The 16509-nt window shown below is 35.9% G+C and overlaps 1 protein-coding gene across 3 annotated transcripts in view; it reads left to right on the forward strand.

Moving 5' to 3' along the window:
- The window catches only part of TNPO1 (transportin 1), an 81120-nt gene that overhangs the window by 44646 nt on the left and 19965 nt on the right, over positions 1-16509 (forward strand). For all 3 annotated transcript variants that reach the window (XR_003522039.1, XM_027605342.2, XM_027605343.2), the window contains exons 6-11: positions 1193-1326; positions 5572-5653; positions 6709-6831; positions 8928-9046; positions 12783-12843; positions 13417-13585. Coding sequence is in view for 2 of the 3 variants with exons in the window: in XM_027605342.2 (XP_027461143.1) it covers positions 1193-1326; positions 5572-5653; positions 6709-6831; positions 8928-9046; positions 12783-12843; positions 13417-13585 (688 nt within the window). In the remaining variant the exon portion in view is untranslated. The remainder of the gene's footprint in view (positions 1-1192; positions 1327-5571; positions 5654-6708; positions 6832-8927; positions 9047-12782; positions 12844-13416; positions 13586-16509) is intronic.

Raw genomic sequence — 16509 nt, forward strand, 5'->3', positions numbered from 1 at the left:
CAGTTTGTGTAGACATCTGTTTTGAGTGGAAACCATTTTAGGTATTTTGCCTCTTTAAAGGAATAACCTAACAAAAAAGGCAGTTTGTTGCCAGATCTGAAAGAGGGAAAGGCGGGACTGGAGAGAGGGAGTGAGCAAAGGGGTCTTTAAAGTTACGCTTCTCCCTCCCTGAAAAAAAAAAATCTTTCTCATATATACATTTTCTAATAACACCTTAGAAATACATTAAGATTACAGAAAAAATAATACTAGTACTCAAACATTGAGTAAGAGTTGATTAAAATTTAAATTGTGCTTTGGTATAGTGGTAATAATATGAAAGGAGATCAGAATTTTTTTTTTAAGATTTTATTTATTTGACAGCAAGAGCAGGAACACAAGCAGGGGGAGTGGGTGAGGGAGAAGCAGGCTTCCTGCCGAGCAGGGAGCCCAATGCGGGGCTCTATCCCAGGACCCCGGGATCATGACCCAAGCTGAAGGCAGACACCCAATGACTGAGCCACCCAGGTGCCCCAGGAGATCAGAATTTTAAAACAAGCACTTACCAAAAATAAAAAATTAAAACTGCAGTAATCATGGTATTATGGAGCTTCTATATAAGTCACATTTTAAAGAGAAAGTATTCTTCAATTAACTGCACCATGGAAATAGGCACCAGGTTTCTGCTGCTGATGGAATTACAAGCAGTAAATTAGATGTTTGAGGTAATTAGCAGGTTATTGTGTGTAGGAGCTCTAGGTTGGCTCCTTTGGTGTAAAAATGTATAGGGAAATAGTTGCTAGTTTGAATTTTCTGCCCTTTTAACCGAATTTGTCATTATCCAGTGAATGGTTTACATATACATAATTTTTAAATGATGTTAAGACTTTTTTCTGACTTAAAATTAACAAGAATATTTAGAAGTTAGCTTTTTATTGCAGTCTCTGCCAACCAGAATATCCTCTAATTTTAAGTTATTAAATGCTAAGATAAAAACGCACCATTATATTTGGACTGAGATTTTAGATAACTTAGTGGCATGGTGATTTCTCTCTTAAAATTGATGACTAAATTTGTGGATTTTACGAGGCAGTATTTTATGTGGGCTGAGAACATTAATGCATACAAATTACAAATTAGTCAATATTCCTCAGTTTGCTTTTAAAATGGCTTCATTTTTAATTAATTGTAATAATATAAATGTCTTTCACAGGGAGCATTTGGCGCCCTTCAGAAGATCTGTGAAGATTCTGCTGAGATTTTAGATAGTGATGTGTTAGATCGTCCTCTTAACATCATGATCCCCAAATTTTTACAGTTCTTCAAGCACAGTAGTCCAAAAATAAGGTATCTGTGTAGCCAATATTAAATTAATTCATGAACTCTAAGCCTGAACACTCTCTTATTTTGCATCACCTAATATTTTTGTGATTGGCAAAAGATACTGATGTTCCACAAAGGTGAACTTCAGTAGTTGAAATTTACTCCTTTTAATAGCAAAACCCATGAACTGTTAACTTTCTGATGAAATTGTAATTGAACAGGATAGTTCTTTAACTTCTGTATGGCTAATTACATTTGTAGTGATTAACAGGCATGCTTTTAAGGTACTTTGTGTAAGGCTGAAATTCATTGTGTTTTGGGGTTGTTTGTGTTTTAATTTATGGATCTTGCCAAGTTACATGTACCTTCATTTGCAGGTGTGTGGTAAAAATTCCGCCAATATGACATCTGGATTATTTAGTAATTTTAGATTAAGAGTTTTGCATCTGATTAAAAACGTTTTGAGCATGAAGGTGGAAGGTTTTATGAGTACACTTTGAAATCAGTAGGCCTGCTTGGCCAGAAGTTAACCTTGGCTTGCTTTGTTTTCCCGTATATCCCTAGTTTCTTGAACAGTGCCTAGCATATAGTTGTTGAAATACTATATTTAAATATTAAATTAACTTTTGACTAATTTATCTTCTGTTGTCCTATCAAGCTATAATTATCATGATGCTTTCACACTATTTAAGTGTGTAAGATTCCTGTCTGTAACTACACCAGAAGTTCCGCCAAACTGCTGTACTTTTTTTTCCCCTCTTCTCCAATTACATGTTTTAATCTAACTTGTCTTTTGTTTATTGTTACTGTGGAAAAGTCATTGCTGTTCTGATTGTTAGTTGCTTTGATTTTTTGTTGTTTCCAGTTGTCAGTGCTTCGTGTTTTTATGTAGAATGATCAAAAACCATATTACTATTTAAAGTAGAAATTATGCAGTATCCTAGATGTGGTTATTTAAGGATATCCATCCAACAGCATGAACTTTAATGCATATGCTATAACTTAGTTTAGATGTCCTTTAGAGCTTACTCCAAGATTCCAAGCTGTATTCAGAGGATTATGGTTTAAACAGTGTGACCAGAGGGTAATCAGGCATCTTTTTCTTGCTTAAATTCTGTATTTAGTTCTTTTTCTTTTATCTCGTTTAGTTTTACTTTTCATCTTAAGTGGTACTTAATGCAGTGTTGTTCTCAGAGAGGAAACTTTTAATAGATGCTCATTTAGGGTAGTGTCATGCAAATAAGTAGTAACATTTTCAAAATAAAATGCTACTCATCCCTAAATAGTTAATGAGATAGAGTTCATGTTCCCTAGGAAGTTGTCTTTTAATCTTTGAACTAAGGTGATGAAAGAAATTGTGGTAATTTGCCTGTTACTTCTCAGAAACTCAATTTTTTGTGTCCAATTCTTAGCAAGTAAAAGAAAAACAGAAAAATCCAAAAGACATATTCCTGGCAATTATGGCCATTGCTAGACATAAGAGTTTTTTGTAATTTTAATACATTTTTGTAGCTGGTCATTTGTTTAAACTTAACTAGGTAGAGTTTAGTAATACAGAAATGTTTCCATTCAGTGAATGTTCATTATTACCCATTTGAGAATCTGTTCTACGTACCATTAAACATTTTTCTCCATTTTAATGTATATTTGGATAAATGTATCTGCTATATATTTTAGCAGTACACTAAACTCCATCTTTATAGGATTTTATTCTACATTTTTATTTAATAACTTATTTATACAGCTTAACTGATAATTTCCTATGTACTCTTAGAAATGTTTTTCCATCTCAATACCTGTTGAACTTGGAGAATATAGAATGAGGCAAAGGAATGTAGTTTTATCCATCGCATGACTAAGCAATTGAAAAATTAGAGCCATTTTATTTTTTAAATCCTACCAGAGGTACACAAAGTTGGGTTATGATTTTTAGCTCATGACGTTCTCATCATGGCCCACTTCCATTTCGTCTTTATTTATTTATTAAGATTTTATTTGTTTATTTGACAGAGCGAGAGTGCACAAGCAGGGGAAACAGTAGAGGGAGAGGGAGAAGCAGGCTCCCTGCCAAGCACGGAGCCCGATGCGGGGCTCGATCCCAGGACCCTGAGATCATGACTTGAGCCGAAGGCAGACGCTTAACCATCTGAGCCACCCAGGCGCCCCCCATTTTGTCTTCAGTTACTTACTATTTTTAATAATCACTCAAATCTACCACCTAAAACAAAAGCTAAGGTCTTGATGACAACCCACATTTAATCCCAACTTTTCCTTCTCTTGCATTGTTAAAAAATAATTTTTTTTTAAAGATTTTATTTATTTGTCAGAGAGAGAAGGAGCACAAGCCGGGGGAGCGGCAGGCAGAGGGAGAAGCAGGCTCCCTCCTGAGCAGGGCGCCCAACGTGGGGCTCCATCCCAGGACTCTGGGATCATCACCTGAGGCGAAAGCAGATGCTTAACCAACTGAGCCACCCAAGTGCCCCTAAAAAATAAATGTATTGCATATATATGTAAAATGCATGTCTGTGTGTGTATGTCTTTGCTTTTAACTTTATAAAAAGTATTTCATGAATTTAATCTTTGGCAGCTTTTTAAATTTAATATGTTGCTAAGATTCATCCATATTTTGTCATTATAGCTCATTTGTTTTGGCTATTGTATAGTACTTGGCATCGTGATTACACAGTTTATTCATGTTCCTTCCCCCCCCGCCCCCGCCAGCTTTTGGGTGGCTTCCAGGTATTTGCTGTTGTGGTTAGTGCAGCTGAAAACATTTATTTGCTTGTCTCCGTTTGTCTATTTGCAAGAGTTTCTCTAGAAAGACAAAATCTTTGGGGGAGGGAATTTCTGGGACGTGAGGCAAATAACAAGGAAAGAACACCAAAGTTTTCCGGGGTAGTTGCGTCAATTTATACTCTATTAACAAAGCATAAGATTCTCTGGGTACACAGCATTTAGTATTGTCATGTATTTTAATTTTTGCCAGTCAAATAGATAAAAAATTGTGTTTCATTATGAATTTGATGGTTTACCTCTCTGTCATTAGTCATGTTGAACATCTTGTCATAGGTTTATTGGCTGTTTGTAGTACCTTTTTCTTTTGTCTTTTTCTCTTGGGTTATCAGAAGAGGGAGACAGGACAAACGAAATAATTTCATGATGAGTGCTGTGGAAAAATAATGAGAATAAGGGGTTAGACAGTAATTCACAGGTATCATATATAGAAGGTTTTTTGTAAAGGTAACATTTGTGCAGAGACCCTGCACAAAGTAAAGTAGCAAATCTTTGAAAGGTCAGGGAGAAGGACATGTAAGACAGGGAACAGAAAGTATAAAGGTCCTGGAGTTAGGGACAAGCCTTTTACAGTGACAAAAGAAGAAAACTTTGTAGCACGGTAAGAAATGAAGTTAGGAAAGTAGGAGTAACCACACTGTAGTGGAATGTCTAGGCCGGTAGTCAGCAAACTGTGAGCCATGGGGTCAAATTCAGCCCATAACATGAGCTAAGAATGATTTTATACTTTAAAAGGCTGTGTTTGGGGGATGGGGAATGAAGCTGCTGCAGAGGTCTTATAATATTTACCACTTGATCTTTTGTAGGAAAAGTAGATTGTGTTTTTGGAGCAGTCTGTACAAGGGTATAATGTGATGTTACTCATCTGTGTCTAAAAGGTTGTAGTGGGGTTTGGTATAGTGGAAGTCAGAAAACCAGTTAGAGCCTGTTGGAGTAATCCTGATAGGAAATTATGGTTTGGACTGGGAAAGAAGTGATTGGCTTTAAAGGTAGTGCCATTAGGAATTGCTGTGGAGTTGAATTGGCTATGTCTGAACACAAAGACTATAGACTTTTCCTCATTTTTAGTTTTAAAAGGAATAAATAGCCATTATTTTAAAATCTGTAGGTATACAGAACAGATTTCCATTATGCCTCTGTCCACCTTCCCACTCTTCAGAGGTATACACTATTAAAAATGTGCACATGTCCTTTTCAACACTTTACACTTGAAGAGAAGTACTAACTTAATGCTCTGGAACCTGTGTTTTTGACGTAATATCACTTATATTCTGTGTTAAATATACAAAGAAATTTAACTCATGCTTTTCAGGGTGTGTATGTGTTTATACATATATAGGTATGTATAAACACATACAGTATGGTTATACATACACCATAATTATTTTATGGAGGAATAGTTAAGTTCTTGTCAGTCTTCTGTAAATAGAAAAAAGCTGTAGTGAGTATGTGTTAAATTTTAAATTTTATTTCTAGGTCTCATGCTGTTGCATGTGTCAATCAGTTTATCATCAGTAGGACTCAAGCTCTGATGTTGCACATTGATTCTTTTATTGAGGTAAGATTTGTCTCTCCCCCTCCCCCTTTTGCTTTTGGGAAAGTTAGAAAATGTCAAATTATTTCTCATAGTATTAAAATTGGATACAGTGTAGACTTGGTGATTTTTGTTAACTGAAAATAAAAGCATTTTTCCTCTATTAAACTGATTTTTTTACTTATGGTACAAACCTCGATTATGGTTTGTGGGTGTTTAATATCTTAACTAGAAATTTTTTATTTTAATATACTATTCAAATTCCAAATGTAAATTGAGTCTCCCAGTTCATTTGCAGTAGTTGAAACAAAACATTTGAGTCTGAATAATCTTAAACTTAAGATTAACCTTAAACTTACTCTTTATTAAGAATCTGAAGGCACAGACTAATAAAAGGCTGGTGCTTCATTTCCCATTGGTTTCCATTGTAGAATTAGAGGTGTTGGGGGAAATTTGACAATTAAATCTCTGGAAGCATTTCTAAAGGCCCTTTTACCTTTTTGGTAAAAGCAAAAAGTCAAGCATATTTTTCTGGCCATGAGCTCAAAGCAATAGAATTCTTTTTCAGAACTACTATCACTTAATAACAGCTTGTTAAAGTTGTTAAAGTTCAAGTTGTTAAAGTTCCTTAAGCACTTCACTTTTATTTTCAGTGTTCATTAAATGAGACTTAAATAGTCTTTTCCTCTCCAGCTATTTTTTTTTTTAAGATTTATTTATTTTTAGAGAGTGAGCCTGGGTTGGGAGGCGCGGTGGGGAGAGACTCAGACAGACTCACTGCTGAGTGCAGAGCCCAACGTGGGGCTCTATCTCACACCCATGAGATGGATGACCTGAGCCAAAAGAATGGCTTTAGATTATTTATCAAAATCATACTTTTTGGCATTTGTCATCCTATATTTAATTAATTATTCATGGCCTAATATTGCAGGCCTGTTATTCAATTCAGTCTTTATTTGTACCTTATCTTCTTAGGGTTTCTTTAAATGTTACTAATTTACAGATGACTGGTTATTATGTATAAACCTTTCCAATATATTGGAATGCTTAACTAGAAAAAAATGTTTCTCATGCAATAGAACCTCTTTGCATTGGCTGGTGATGAAGAACCAGAGGTACGGAAAAATGTGTGCCGGGCACTTGTGATGTTGCTTGAAGTTCGAATGGATCGCCTGCTTCCTCACATGCATAACATAGTTGAGGTAACACGGGTGACTTAAAAGCGCTCTCCTCCTTTTTCGCCCAAGAAAGATCTTGGGAACAAAATGTATAATGTTAAATTTGTATAACACATTGTTGGCAGTGAACTATGAAAAACAGTTCATGTTTATCTTAAAATTATAAGTTCTCTTTATGGTGACTTTTCTTTCGTGAGATTTAAGGTGTTTATAGAGGGGGAAAGTTATTTAAAGGAATAGCTAGCTTTTAATACGAATAACTAAAATATTTAAATTATTTGTGTTCACTAGATATGTGTTAGGCTAAATGATAACTAGAACTGTGGTAGGTTAAGTGGAACATTCTTGTGTCATTGCAGTTTGGAATTATAAGTGTTTGTTTTCCACCCATTATTGGTAAAGCTGATCTGATCCACTTAACGATTTATGGTAGAAGTGAAATTTCTGAGTAGAAAATACGTAATTGTATAGTTAGTTCGAGCAAACCATTTAGATTTTAAAACTCTTTCAAATCCCTATGCAATTAAAATAATTTTACTAGGAAATTCTGAGTACGTTGATCATTGGTTAACCATATTTAAAGGAAGTAATACATAGTAACAAGATAGAATTATTAGAAGAACAAAATAACTTGTTTGGGCAATACTCAGTCCTGCTAGCTGCAGACTGTACCACCTAATTTTCATATTACTGGATCATAGTACGTGAGTAGTATATAGAGCTTTCCAAGTGTATTAAATAATACATTATTTAGATTCTCCTTTTCACCTCCAGAGATTTATATGGTGTGGAGAGGGAAGATCTTTTTTTAAAGGATGGGGGTCTAAGACCTATTAGCAAAAGGCTAGCATCTACAGTGTATAGCAACTTCTTTTCTAAAACATAAGGAAATATAGTTGTAAAGATATGTAGCAGCATTAGATGGGAATAAGTGACATTTTATCTGATGAACCTGTTCTCTCTGAAGTGCTTAGAAGAATCAGGTCGAGTAGGTTGCAGGTTTAGTGAAAGTTGGAGCTAACCAGAAAGTTAAAGATATTTTATCATTTTCTGGGGCCATGTCACGAGGGGGGGGTGCTAATTTAAAATGCTACAGTTATTTAGCAATACTCAGCATAGTAGGACATGGTGTGGAATGTAATAGGGGTTGGCCTATCACAACTCTTGTGCTGCCACATTTTGCCATGTGAGATGTTTCAGTCTAGAAGAGGCTATGTACAGAGGCTTCATTCAACACTTGACCCCATTTCCAGGCCCAGGTACACTGGGAAATCATATGCATACCTTTGATTGTATATTTTGTTTTTGCACGTGAAGGTTTTTTAAAGAGGGGAAGACACTGCCTTTGAATTTCAGATCAGATGTTCCTACAATTAAGAGTGAATTTGGCTTGGCATGTTGGACACTACAGACTATAGTTGCATTAAGAAACGTCCCTACTTCCAAATATAAAAAAATTAAGTTTTGTAATTGTATAATATGTATATATCACTTTACATATGTGAAAATACATACAAGAGACAGGTTGAATAATTGTTATAAAAAAATCCTTCATTTTTTAATGAAAGGTATAATGGACTTTTTTGATGTTTCTAAGAAAACTGTTTATTAATACATGTTTAAAATCTCAGTGGTTTCAGGGCGCCTGGGTGGCTCAGTCGTTAAGCGTCTGCCTTCAGCTCCGGTCATGATCCCAGGGTCCTGGGATCCATGCTCACTGGGGAGCCTGCTTCTCCCTCTCCCGCTCCCCCTGCTTATGTTCCCTCTCTTGCTTTGTCTTTCTCTGTCAAATAAATAAATAAAATCTTTAAAAGAATAAAAATTTTAAAAAAGTAAAATTTCAGTGGTTTCATAAAAGAAAACACGCCTATCCGGAAGCAGATACACCATACATAGTTGGAACACTTTTCATTAGGCAGCATTCTAAAGCAGTTGTTCTTAAGTTTGACTGCATTTTAGAATTGACTCGGAAACTTTTCTTAAAAAATCCAAAGCTGAGGCTGAGAATCACTGTAGAGTTCAAGGCGATAGCAGAGGACCTTTAACTTGCTGAGAAAGGATTAGGTTTATTCTAATTTTGTGATTTAAACTGATTAATATTAATGCTTCTTTGTTTTCAGTACATGCTACAGAGGACGCAAGATCAAGATGAAAATGTGGCTTTAGAAGCCTGTGAATTCTGGCTCACTTTGGCTGAGCAACCCATATGCAAAGATGTACTCGTAAGGCATCTTCCTAAGTAAGTGTTCTTTCTTTTGAATGCTACCTTGTTCCTAAATTTAACAGTGATTCCTTATTTTTACATTTTTATGTTGCATTCTGCCATCGGGGAATGAAGTTCTAAAGAAGTCAGACTTACTTTTACTTGGCATAACCATAGGTTGTAACTAAAGAGATTTTTCAGGAAGCAGTTTTTTGGTTTTTTTTTTTATTACAGATGGTTTATTCTAAATCATAATCTTAATTTTGGATAATTCATGGCATGGTTCTTTTTTTTTTTTTTTAATCATTTCAGTTTGACTCTAGACTCTGATGGGGTTTTTTTCTTCCCAGAACTGATTTTCCAGTAGTTGTGATGCTATTCAATTTTTGGTTAGCGTATTACTAAGCCTATTTTTAACTCAATGCTATTTTATCAGGTTTTTAAAAATATTTCTTTCCAATTTTATTGAGATATAATTGACATGAAACATTGTATTGGTTTTAGGTGTACAACATAATGATTTGATTACATGTATTAAAATCATTTACTTTTAGAAGAAGTAATGCTTAACCTTTTTTTGAAAATAAAGTAATACAGCCTCATGGAAGAACATTAAGATGTGGAAATTTTCAGGGGCACCCAGGTGGCTCAGTCGATTAGGCGTCTGCCTTTGGCTCAGGTTATGATCCTGGGACCCTGGAATTGAGCCTTGTCAGCCTCCCCGCTCAGCAGGGGAGTCCGCTTCTCCCTCTCCTTCTGCCCCTCCCCCCGTTCATGCTCACTCACATTCTCTCTCTCAAATCTTGCGGGCACCTGAGTGGCTCAGTTAATCATCTGCCTTCGGCTCAGGTCATGATTGCAGGGTCCTGGGATCGAGCCTGCATTTGGGATCTTTGCTCAATGAGGAGTCCGCTTCTCCCTCTCCCTGTCCCTCTGTGACAGCTCTTGCTCTATCTGAAATAAATAAAAATAAAAGCTTTTTTTAAAATTTTCTCTTTTTATTGGGGCGCCTTCCCTGGCTCAGTTGGTAGAACATGCTACTCTTGATCTAAGGATCATGAGTTCAAGCCCCATGTGGGCGTAGAGCTTAACTTTTAAAAAGAAAGGGGAAAAAATTCTCTTTTTTCATTGGCTACATGAGGCTTTAGGAGAAAGCTCCTTTACAATTAGACCTAAAAATAATGATCTGCCATACAAGATTCATTAGACACATGCCGTGTTGCTACGTGGTCACAGTTAATCCCCGAATCTTACTTGCCAACTTCATTTTCTTACCCATCTTTATCAGTCCCTTATTTCCTGCACATCCTTTCTTTCTTTCTTTCTCTGGCACAGACATCAGTGATCCACAAATCAACTCTGTTGACCATAAACGTCCAGCTACCCTGCATCTCTCCTGCTTTGGACTAATAAACTGTCTTTGCGTCTTAGGCTGTTGGGAAAAGTCCACCACCAGGAGGATTGATGGCTATAGAAATCTGTGGTTTTCAGTGTCAAGTGGACCCTTCATGCTGCTAGTTTTTCTTGTTCCAGATCACCTTTTATCTTCCATTCACTAGAGCAACTATTCAAACCATTATTGCTCTTCTGAATTCTCTTCTTTCATTCTCAGCACTTCTGCTTTATAGGGAAAATAAGTGACCCTTCATCTTACCCCAAAACTTAAAGATAGATTTTCATGTGAGTTGTCTTTTACCTAACCAGTGTTTCAGCTGATGGTCTTGGATAGCATAATGTTTTTCTTCAGGCACCTCACTCCATCAAATAGCTATATTCTCTTTGAACTTTCTCTTTCTCTTCTTTCTCCATAACTTTATAATTTTTTCCATCTTAGAATAGACAGGTCTCACTGTCTTTACTTCTTTACTTCACCTCATAGTAACTGCAATATTTTATAGCCTGCCATGTGTCCTCACTGTTTCCCCCAAATTACTGACAGAGATGATAAATGATTTAATTGTTGGTGATTGAAATGGATCTGACTCTGCTGCAAAATGCCTGTAGCTTGTAAAATAGTGTTATTTATTATAAATTTGATATAGTTGTGTGTTTTAGCTATAATGTTAAATTACTATTAATCTGTATTTGAATTTAGAAGGACTTTCAACGTGAAAGTGTGGCTGTCCCACATTTTTTATATCTATTTAGGGAATTTTAAATCCCACTCCTTTTTCCTATTTACTATTCCTTTAGTTAACAAGTGTTTACAAACTTACCTCATGGATGGTAGAGTTGTACTCAAAATTGGTTTTGCACGTATTTATTTAATTGACATTGAAGGCTTTAACTCTTTGAAGTAAGGCCTCTACAAAGGCCTAACACATGAATATAGAGATGAGAGTTTCTTATATCTGGTGTGGGGAAAGAAAATTATTTTTGGAGTCAGGCCAAACTGATTTTGAATTCTGACTCACTCTCCCATTACTTAAAATTAATGACCTTGTGGAAATAATGTGACCTCTCTGAGCCTCAGTTGACTCATCTGTAAAATGAAGATCATAATATCTTTCTCACTAAATTATAAGGAAAGTGCTTATTAATAAACCCACAGCTGGTAGTCATGAGTATGAATTTCTTTTGGCTGTTCACATTTCCCAAGCCACTCAGAACAATTAAAGGTAGAATTCAGAAGCAGAGAACTGTGGACTTTTTTTTTTTTAGATTTTATTCATTTATTTTGAGAGAGAAAGAGAACATGCCAACGGTGGGGCGGGGGGGTCGATGCAGAGAGAAAGAATCCCAAGCAGACTCCCCGTTGAGTGCTGAGCCTGGAGGTCTAGGTGGGGCTTTATCTGCTGACCCTGAGATCATGACCTGAGCCTAAATCAAGAGTCGGACACTCAGCTGACTGAGCCACCTAGGTGCCCCTATAACTGTGGACTTCTTAAATGTTTCTCAAGTTTTCTCAAAACCTTTTATCCTCAGATTTCTAAGTTGTGTCATGGGCCAGTGAGAAAGGAAATCATCAAAACTTAAGAAACTGGTCAAAGCTTAAAATTCTCATAGCTACAAAAGGAACTGAAGTTAGTATTTTGACCTTTTATGTGTTTTGGTAAATTTTTTTTTCCAACTTTTCCACAGTACCTGGGATTCCATGTTTACAGACATCTTGGTTCTGTTTTAATGATTACCTTAATGCTTCAGATTAGATATGATACCCTGATTTAAGCATTTTCTTATTCGAAATTTGTTCTTAATTTCTCTCCAAAAATACCAGTTTCTTTTGTATATTCTTCCTAGGTAGTCTGTTTATACAAGTAATTACATGGGTAATCTCACTGTTCTAACTCCATTGGAACCATGCTAAATGTGTTTTACACGCTTTTGTTTCATTTTTAACTTTACTGTAATTTATTTTCAACCAAGCCCTAAATGACAGACATTCAGATTTTTTGCAGTTTTGTTACTTCATCAAGAAACCTACGTCTTTAAGAATTGGGAGTGTTTCTTAGGATGTTCAAGATAAATTCTTATGGGAGAAATTACTAAATTTTTTGTTACTAGTTTTTTTCTAACCACTATTGACAGTCTACCTTATTTTTGATAAGATTCCATCCGGTAGATCCCATGCGTGAGTATGTAAGGGGCCTGGGATATGTATTAGGAATACTCATCATTTGAGAAGGGCAGACATCACAGAATATGCTCCAAGACCAGATTAGCAGTGGTGGTTGTCTCTTTGGTATTTCTAGTATATGTAAAATCATTAAGACTTCTTAATAATTCTTAAGAGATTTTTAGATCTTTGTTTCATGAATTTATTTCTTTATAGATTGATTCCTGTATTAGTGAATGGCATGAAGTACTCAGATATAGATATTATCCTACTTAAGGTAAGGAAACTGTTTTCTGATGAATAGGCAATGTTGTTTTTTATTGACTTTAGAGTCTTTGAATCTGACTAATAGCATATTTATTTAAAATAGACCCTGTGTAAGTATGTTTCTTTTTATATATTATATGCTGCAGTGTTCAAAGATAGAAGCCAACAATGAATTTGGGTGCTAATGTGCTTTCTAACTTCACTGGAACCAGATGGTGACACTGGTAGAGTTAGCATAAATTTCCTTTTGATTCAAGTTATTTGTAGTTTAATTTAAAATATATTAAATATGGTCTGAATTTTATTCAGGTACTCTGGATTATTCCAGCTGATGGGAGATAGTGTAATGCAGTTAAAAGGGCCTGAACCTAACATGTGTTATATGATAGTTTTTTCTCTCCTCAACAAAGAATTATTTTCTGCAGAGGGGAGTGGTTCTTAATAAAGAGGTGTGGGGGTTACTTCAGAACCATGTACATGGCATCATCTCTCAATATTCTGATTCTTTTACTCACGTATATATTAGCTTATAATGATATTTGAATATCATCAAGATTTTTCTTTAAAAAAAAAAACAAAACAGGGTGATGTTGAAGAAGATGAAACAATTCCTGATAGTGAACAGGATATAAGGCCACGTTTTCATCGATCAAGGACAGTGGCTCAGCAGCATGATGAAGATGGAATTGAAGAGGAAGATGATGACGACGATGAAATTGATGATGATGATACAATTTCTGACTGGAATCTAAGTAAGTCAAAAAGAAAAGTTGCCTTGGTAGCAACTTTATTGAGAACTAGTTCGTACATTGTACAATGCCCTCATGAAAGAGTACAATTCAGTGGTTTTTCATATATTCACAGTTATGCAACCATCACCACAGTAAATTTTGGAACACTTTCATCACTACAAGAAGAAACCCTGTTCTTACTAGCAGTCACTCCCCATTTTCTTCCAGTCCCCCAGCCCAGAACTCCTACCAGTCTCTATTCTGTCTCTGGATTTGCCTATTCTGGATGTTGCCTATAAATGGAATCATACGATATGTGGTCCTTCATGACTGATCTTTCACTTAGCATGTTTTCAGTGTTTGTCCGTGGTCTGGTATGCGTCCATACTTTCTTTCTTTATAATGTGGAAAAATAATGATTATATGGATATACCACATGTTATTTATCCATTCATCAGTTGATGGACGTTTTGTTTCTCCCTTTTAGCTGTTGTGCTGATGCTATGAACATTTACGTAAAGTTTGTGTGTGGACATATGTTTCACTTCTTTTGCAGGTACAGGAGTGGGATTACTGGTCATGTGATAACTCTTTGTTTAACCTTTTGAGAAACTACTAGGCTGTTCTCCAAAGTGGCCCCACCATTTAACTTTCTTACCAGCACTGTCTTTAAAGAGTCCCAGTTTCTCCATATGCTTGCCAACTTTTGTTCACCTTTTTGTTGTAACTATCCTAGTAGATGTGCTTACCTTATTGTGGTTTTGGTTTGTGTTTTCCTGGTGGACCTGTTCTTATCTGATACTCTATTTCTTAAAGACTTCTTACCTCAAATTGTCATTTCTCAAAAGGCCATACGTTTTATTTGACATTATGAAATAGGAACATTGGCCACAAGCTTTTCCTGTTTTCTTAACATAAACTTACTTTTCATGATAATTTGCATGCGTTAGTTAATCATCAAGGATCAGTGTAAAATAGGATAAATTGCTTTTCTTTCATACTTAAACTTACAAAAGAAGTGTTGTAAAATCTCCTGTTAGTTATTAGCCTTGGCTGCAAATCCCTATCTGTTGAAGTGGCATTCTGGGCTACAGTCTAGTGAGATGAGGGACTGAGACCTGTGTTTTGTTCTTGTTGGTGTGCTGATTTTTAAAGCTTCACTGCTCTAGTTCAGGGTTTCTCAACCTTGGCACTGTTGACATTTTGCCACATAATTCTTTGTTGTGGTGGCTGTCATGTACATTGTAGGATGTTGAGCAGCGCCCCTGACTACTCATAGATACCAGCAGCACCCCACCCCACACACAGTTGTGACAACCAACAGTGTCTCCAGAAATTGCCCGTTGTCCCCTGGGAAACAAAATTGCCCCTAGTTAAGAACCACTGCTGCAATTCAGAGTGTTGAAATTTCTAGTAACTGATGAACCAGTTAAAGATATGAATCATCAGCCCAGACTATGTAATTCACTTGGTTAAATAATGTTAATTCCTCTTTCCCGTTTAGTTTCCTGTAACAGTTCCTTTAGAGTGTCCAGTATGCCCAGTACTAGGGCAAAGACTTGGCATGTGCATATCCCATTTAATCTTTACAACAGCCTTAGGTTGGTAAGGAAACTGCAAAAAGAGAAACTTACCCAAGGTTGGCTAATTAACATGGCTAGTACTAACGGCACACTTAATTTTGGAACCCAGATCTCCAACAGTAAGAGAGCCCAAGGTCTTCACAGCTCTCAGATTGTAGTAGCCCCTATTATCTACAGGGGTATATGTTCTAAACCCCCCTCCCCCCAGTCGGTGCCTGAAATCACAGATAGTACCAACCCTTGTATGTACTGTTTTTTCTAACACATACATACCTCCGATAAAGTTTAATGTATAAATTAGGTACCATAGATATTAACAACATTAATGTTAAAGTAGAGCAATTATAACAATATACCATAATAAACATTATGTGATGTGGTCTCTCAGAATTTCTTACTGTGCTGCATTCACCCTTCTTGTGATGATATGGAATGATAAAATGTCTACATGATGAGATGGGGTGATTGAACTAGGCATTATGATACAGTGTTATGCTACTGTTAACCTTCTGGTGATACGTCAGAAGGAGGAGCATCTGCTTTCAGCCTGCACTTAACGGAGGGTAACCGAAACCATGGAAAGCAAAACTGATGCAGTGGGGGGCTACTATACCTCATAGTATATCCCTCCTTTTAGGCTGGAGCAAGATTATAATATAGGTAACTTCACAAATCAATAATGTACATTGAATTGGGGGAGGGAACTACTTCTCTTAACATCCCACCCATTTTTATATCCTTCCAGAAGTTTTTCTATTCACATGCAGGAAAATGTGTGTGTGGTGTGTGGTGTGTGTGTATGTGTGTGTATATATGTATATATATATATATATTTTTTTTTTTTTTTTTTTTTTTTGAGAAGAGGCTGACTTCCCAGCAGTGAAATGAGATTAAATGTATTCTGTTGGTTCTTTTCCATTTATCATATAACTAACTCATTCTGTATCAGTACATAAAGATTTCTTTGTCTTTCATGGTAGTATAGTACTCATTTATATGGATCTACCATACAGTATAACTAAGACCCTTACAGATGAGTAAGGTGTTACTTCTAGCCAATTGAACAGCCTTTTTTCAAAAAGGATTTTAATATTGTTTAATGATTTGTATTCAACTGTTTAGTATGTCTAATCCCATTGGGAAAAATTTTTTATACTTGATTATATCTTTGTTTAAAATTTTTGTTTCTTGATTATTACATTAAATGAAATCTGAATTGATACATAGTTCCATGGCTAATAGTTCCTTTATCTGGAAGGAATGTTTTCTGGCTTACTTAACGCTTCATGTGCTGGTGACTTCGTGAGATTTATTTGCCTAACCTCCTGCTGAGTCATTACGTATTTGATTCTGAATGATCTA

Source organism: Zalophus californianus, chromosome 5, assembly GCF_009762305.2.
Source record: "Zalophus californianus isolate mZalCal1 chromosome 5, mZalCal1.pri.v2, whole genome shotgun sequence".
In the NCBI taxonomy this organism is placed as follows: Eukaryota; Metazoa; Chordata; class Mammalia; order Carnivora; family Otariidae; genus Zalophus; species Zalophus californianus.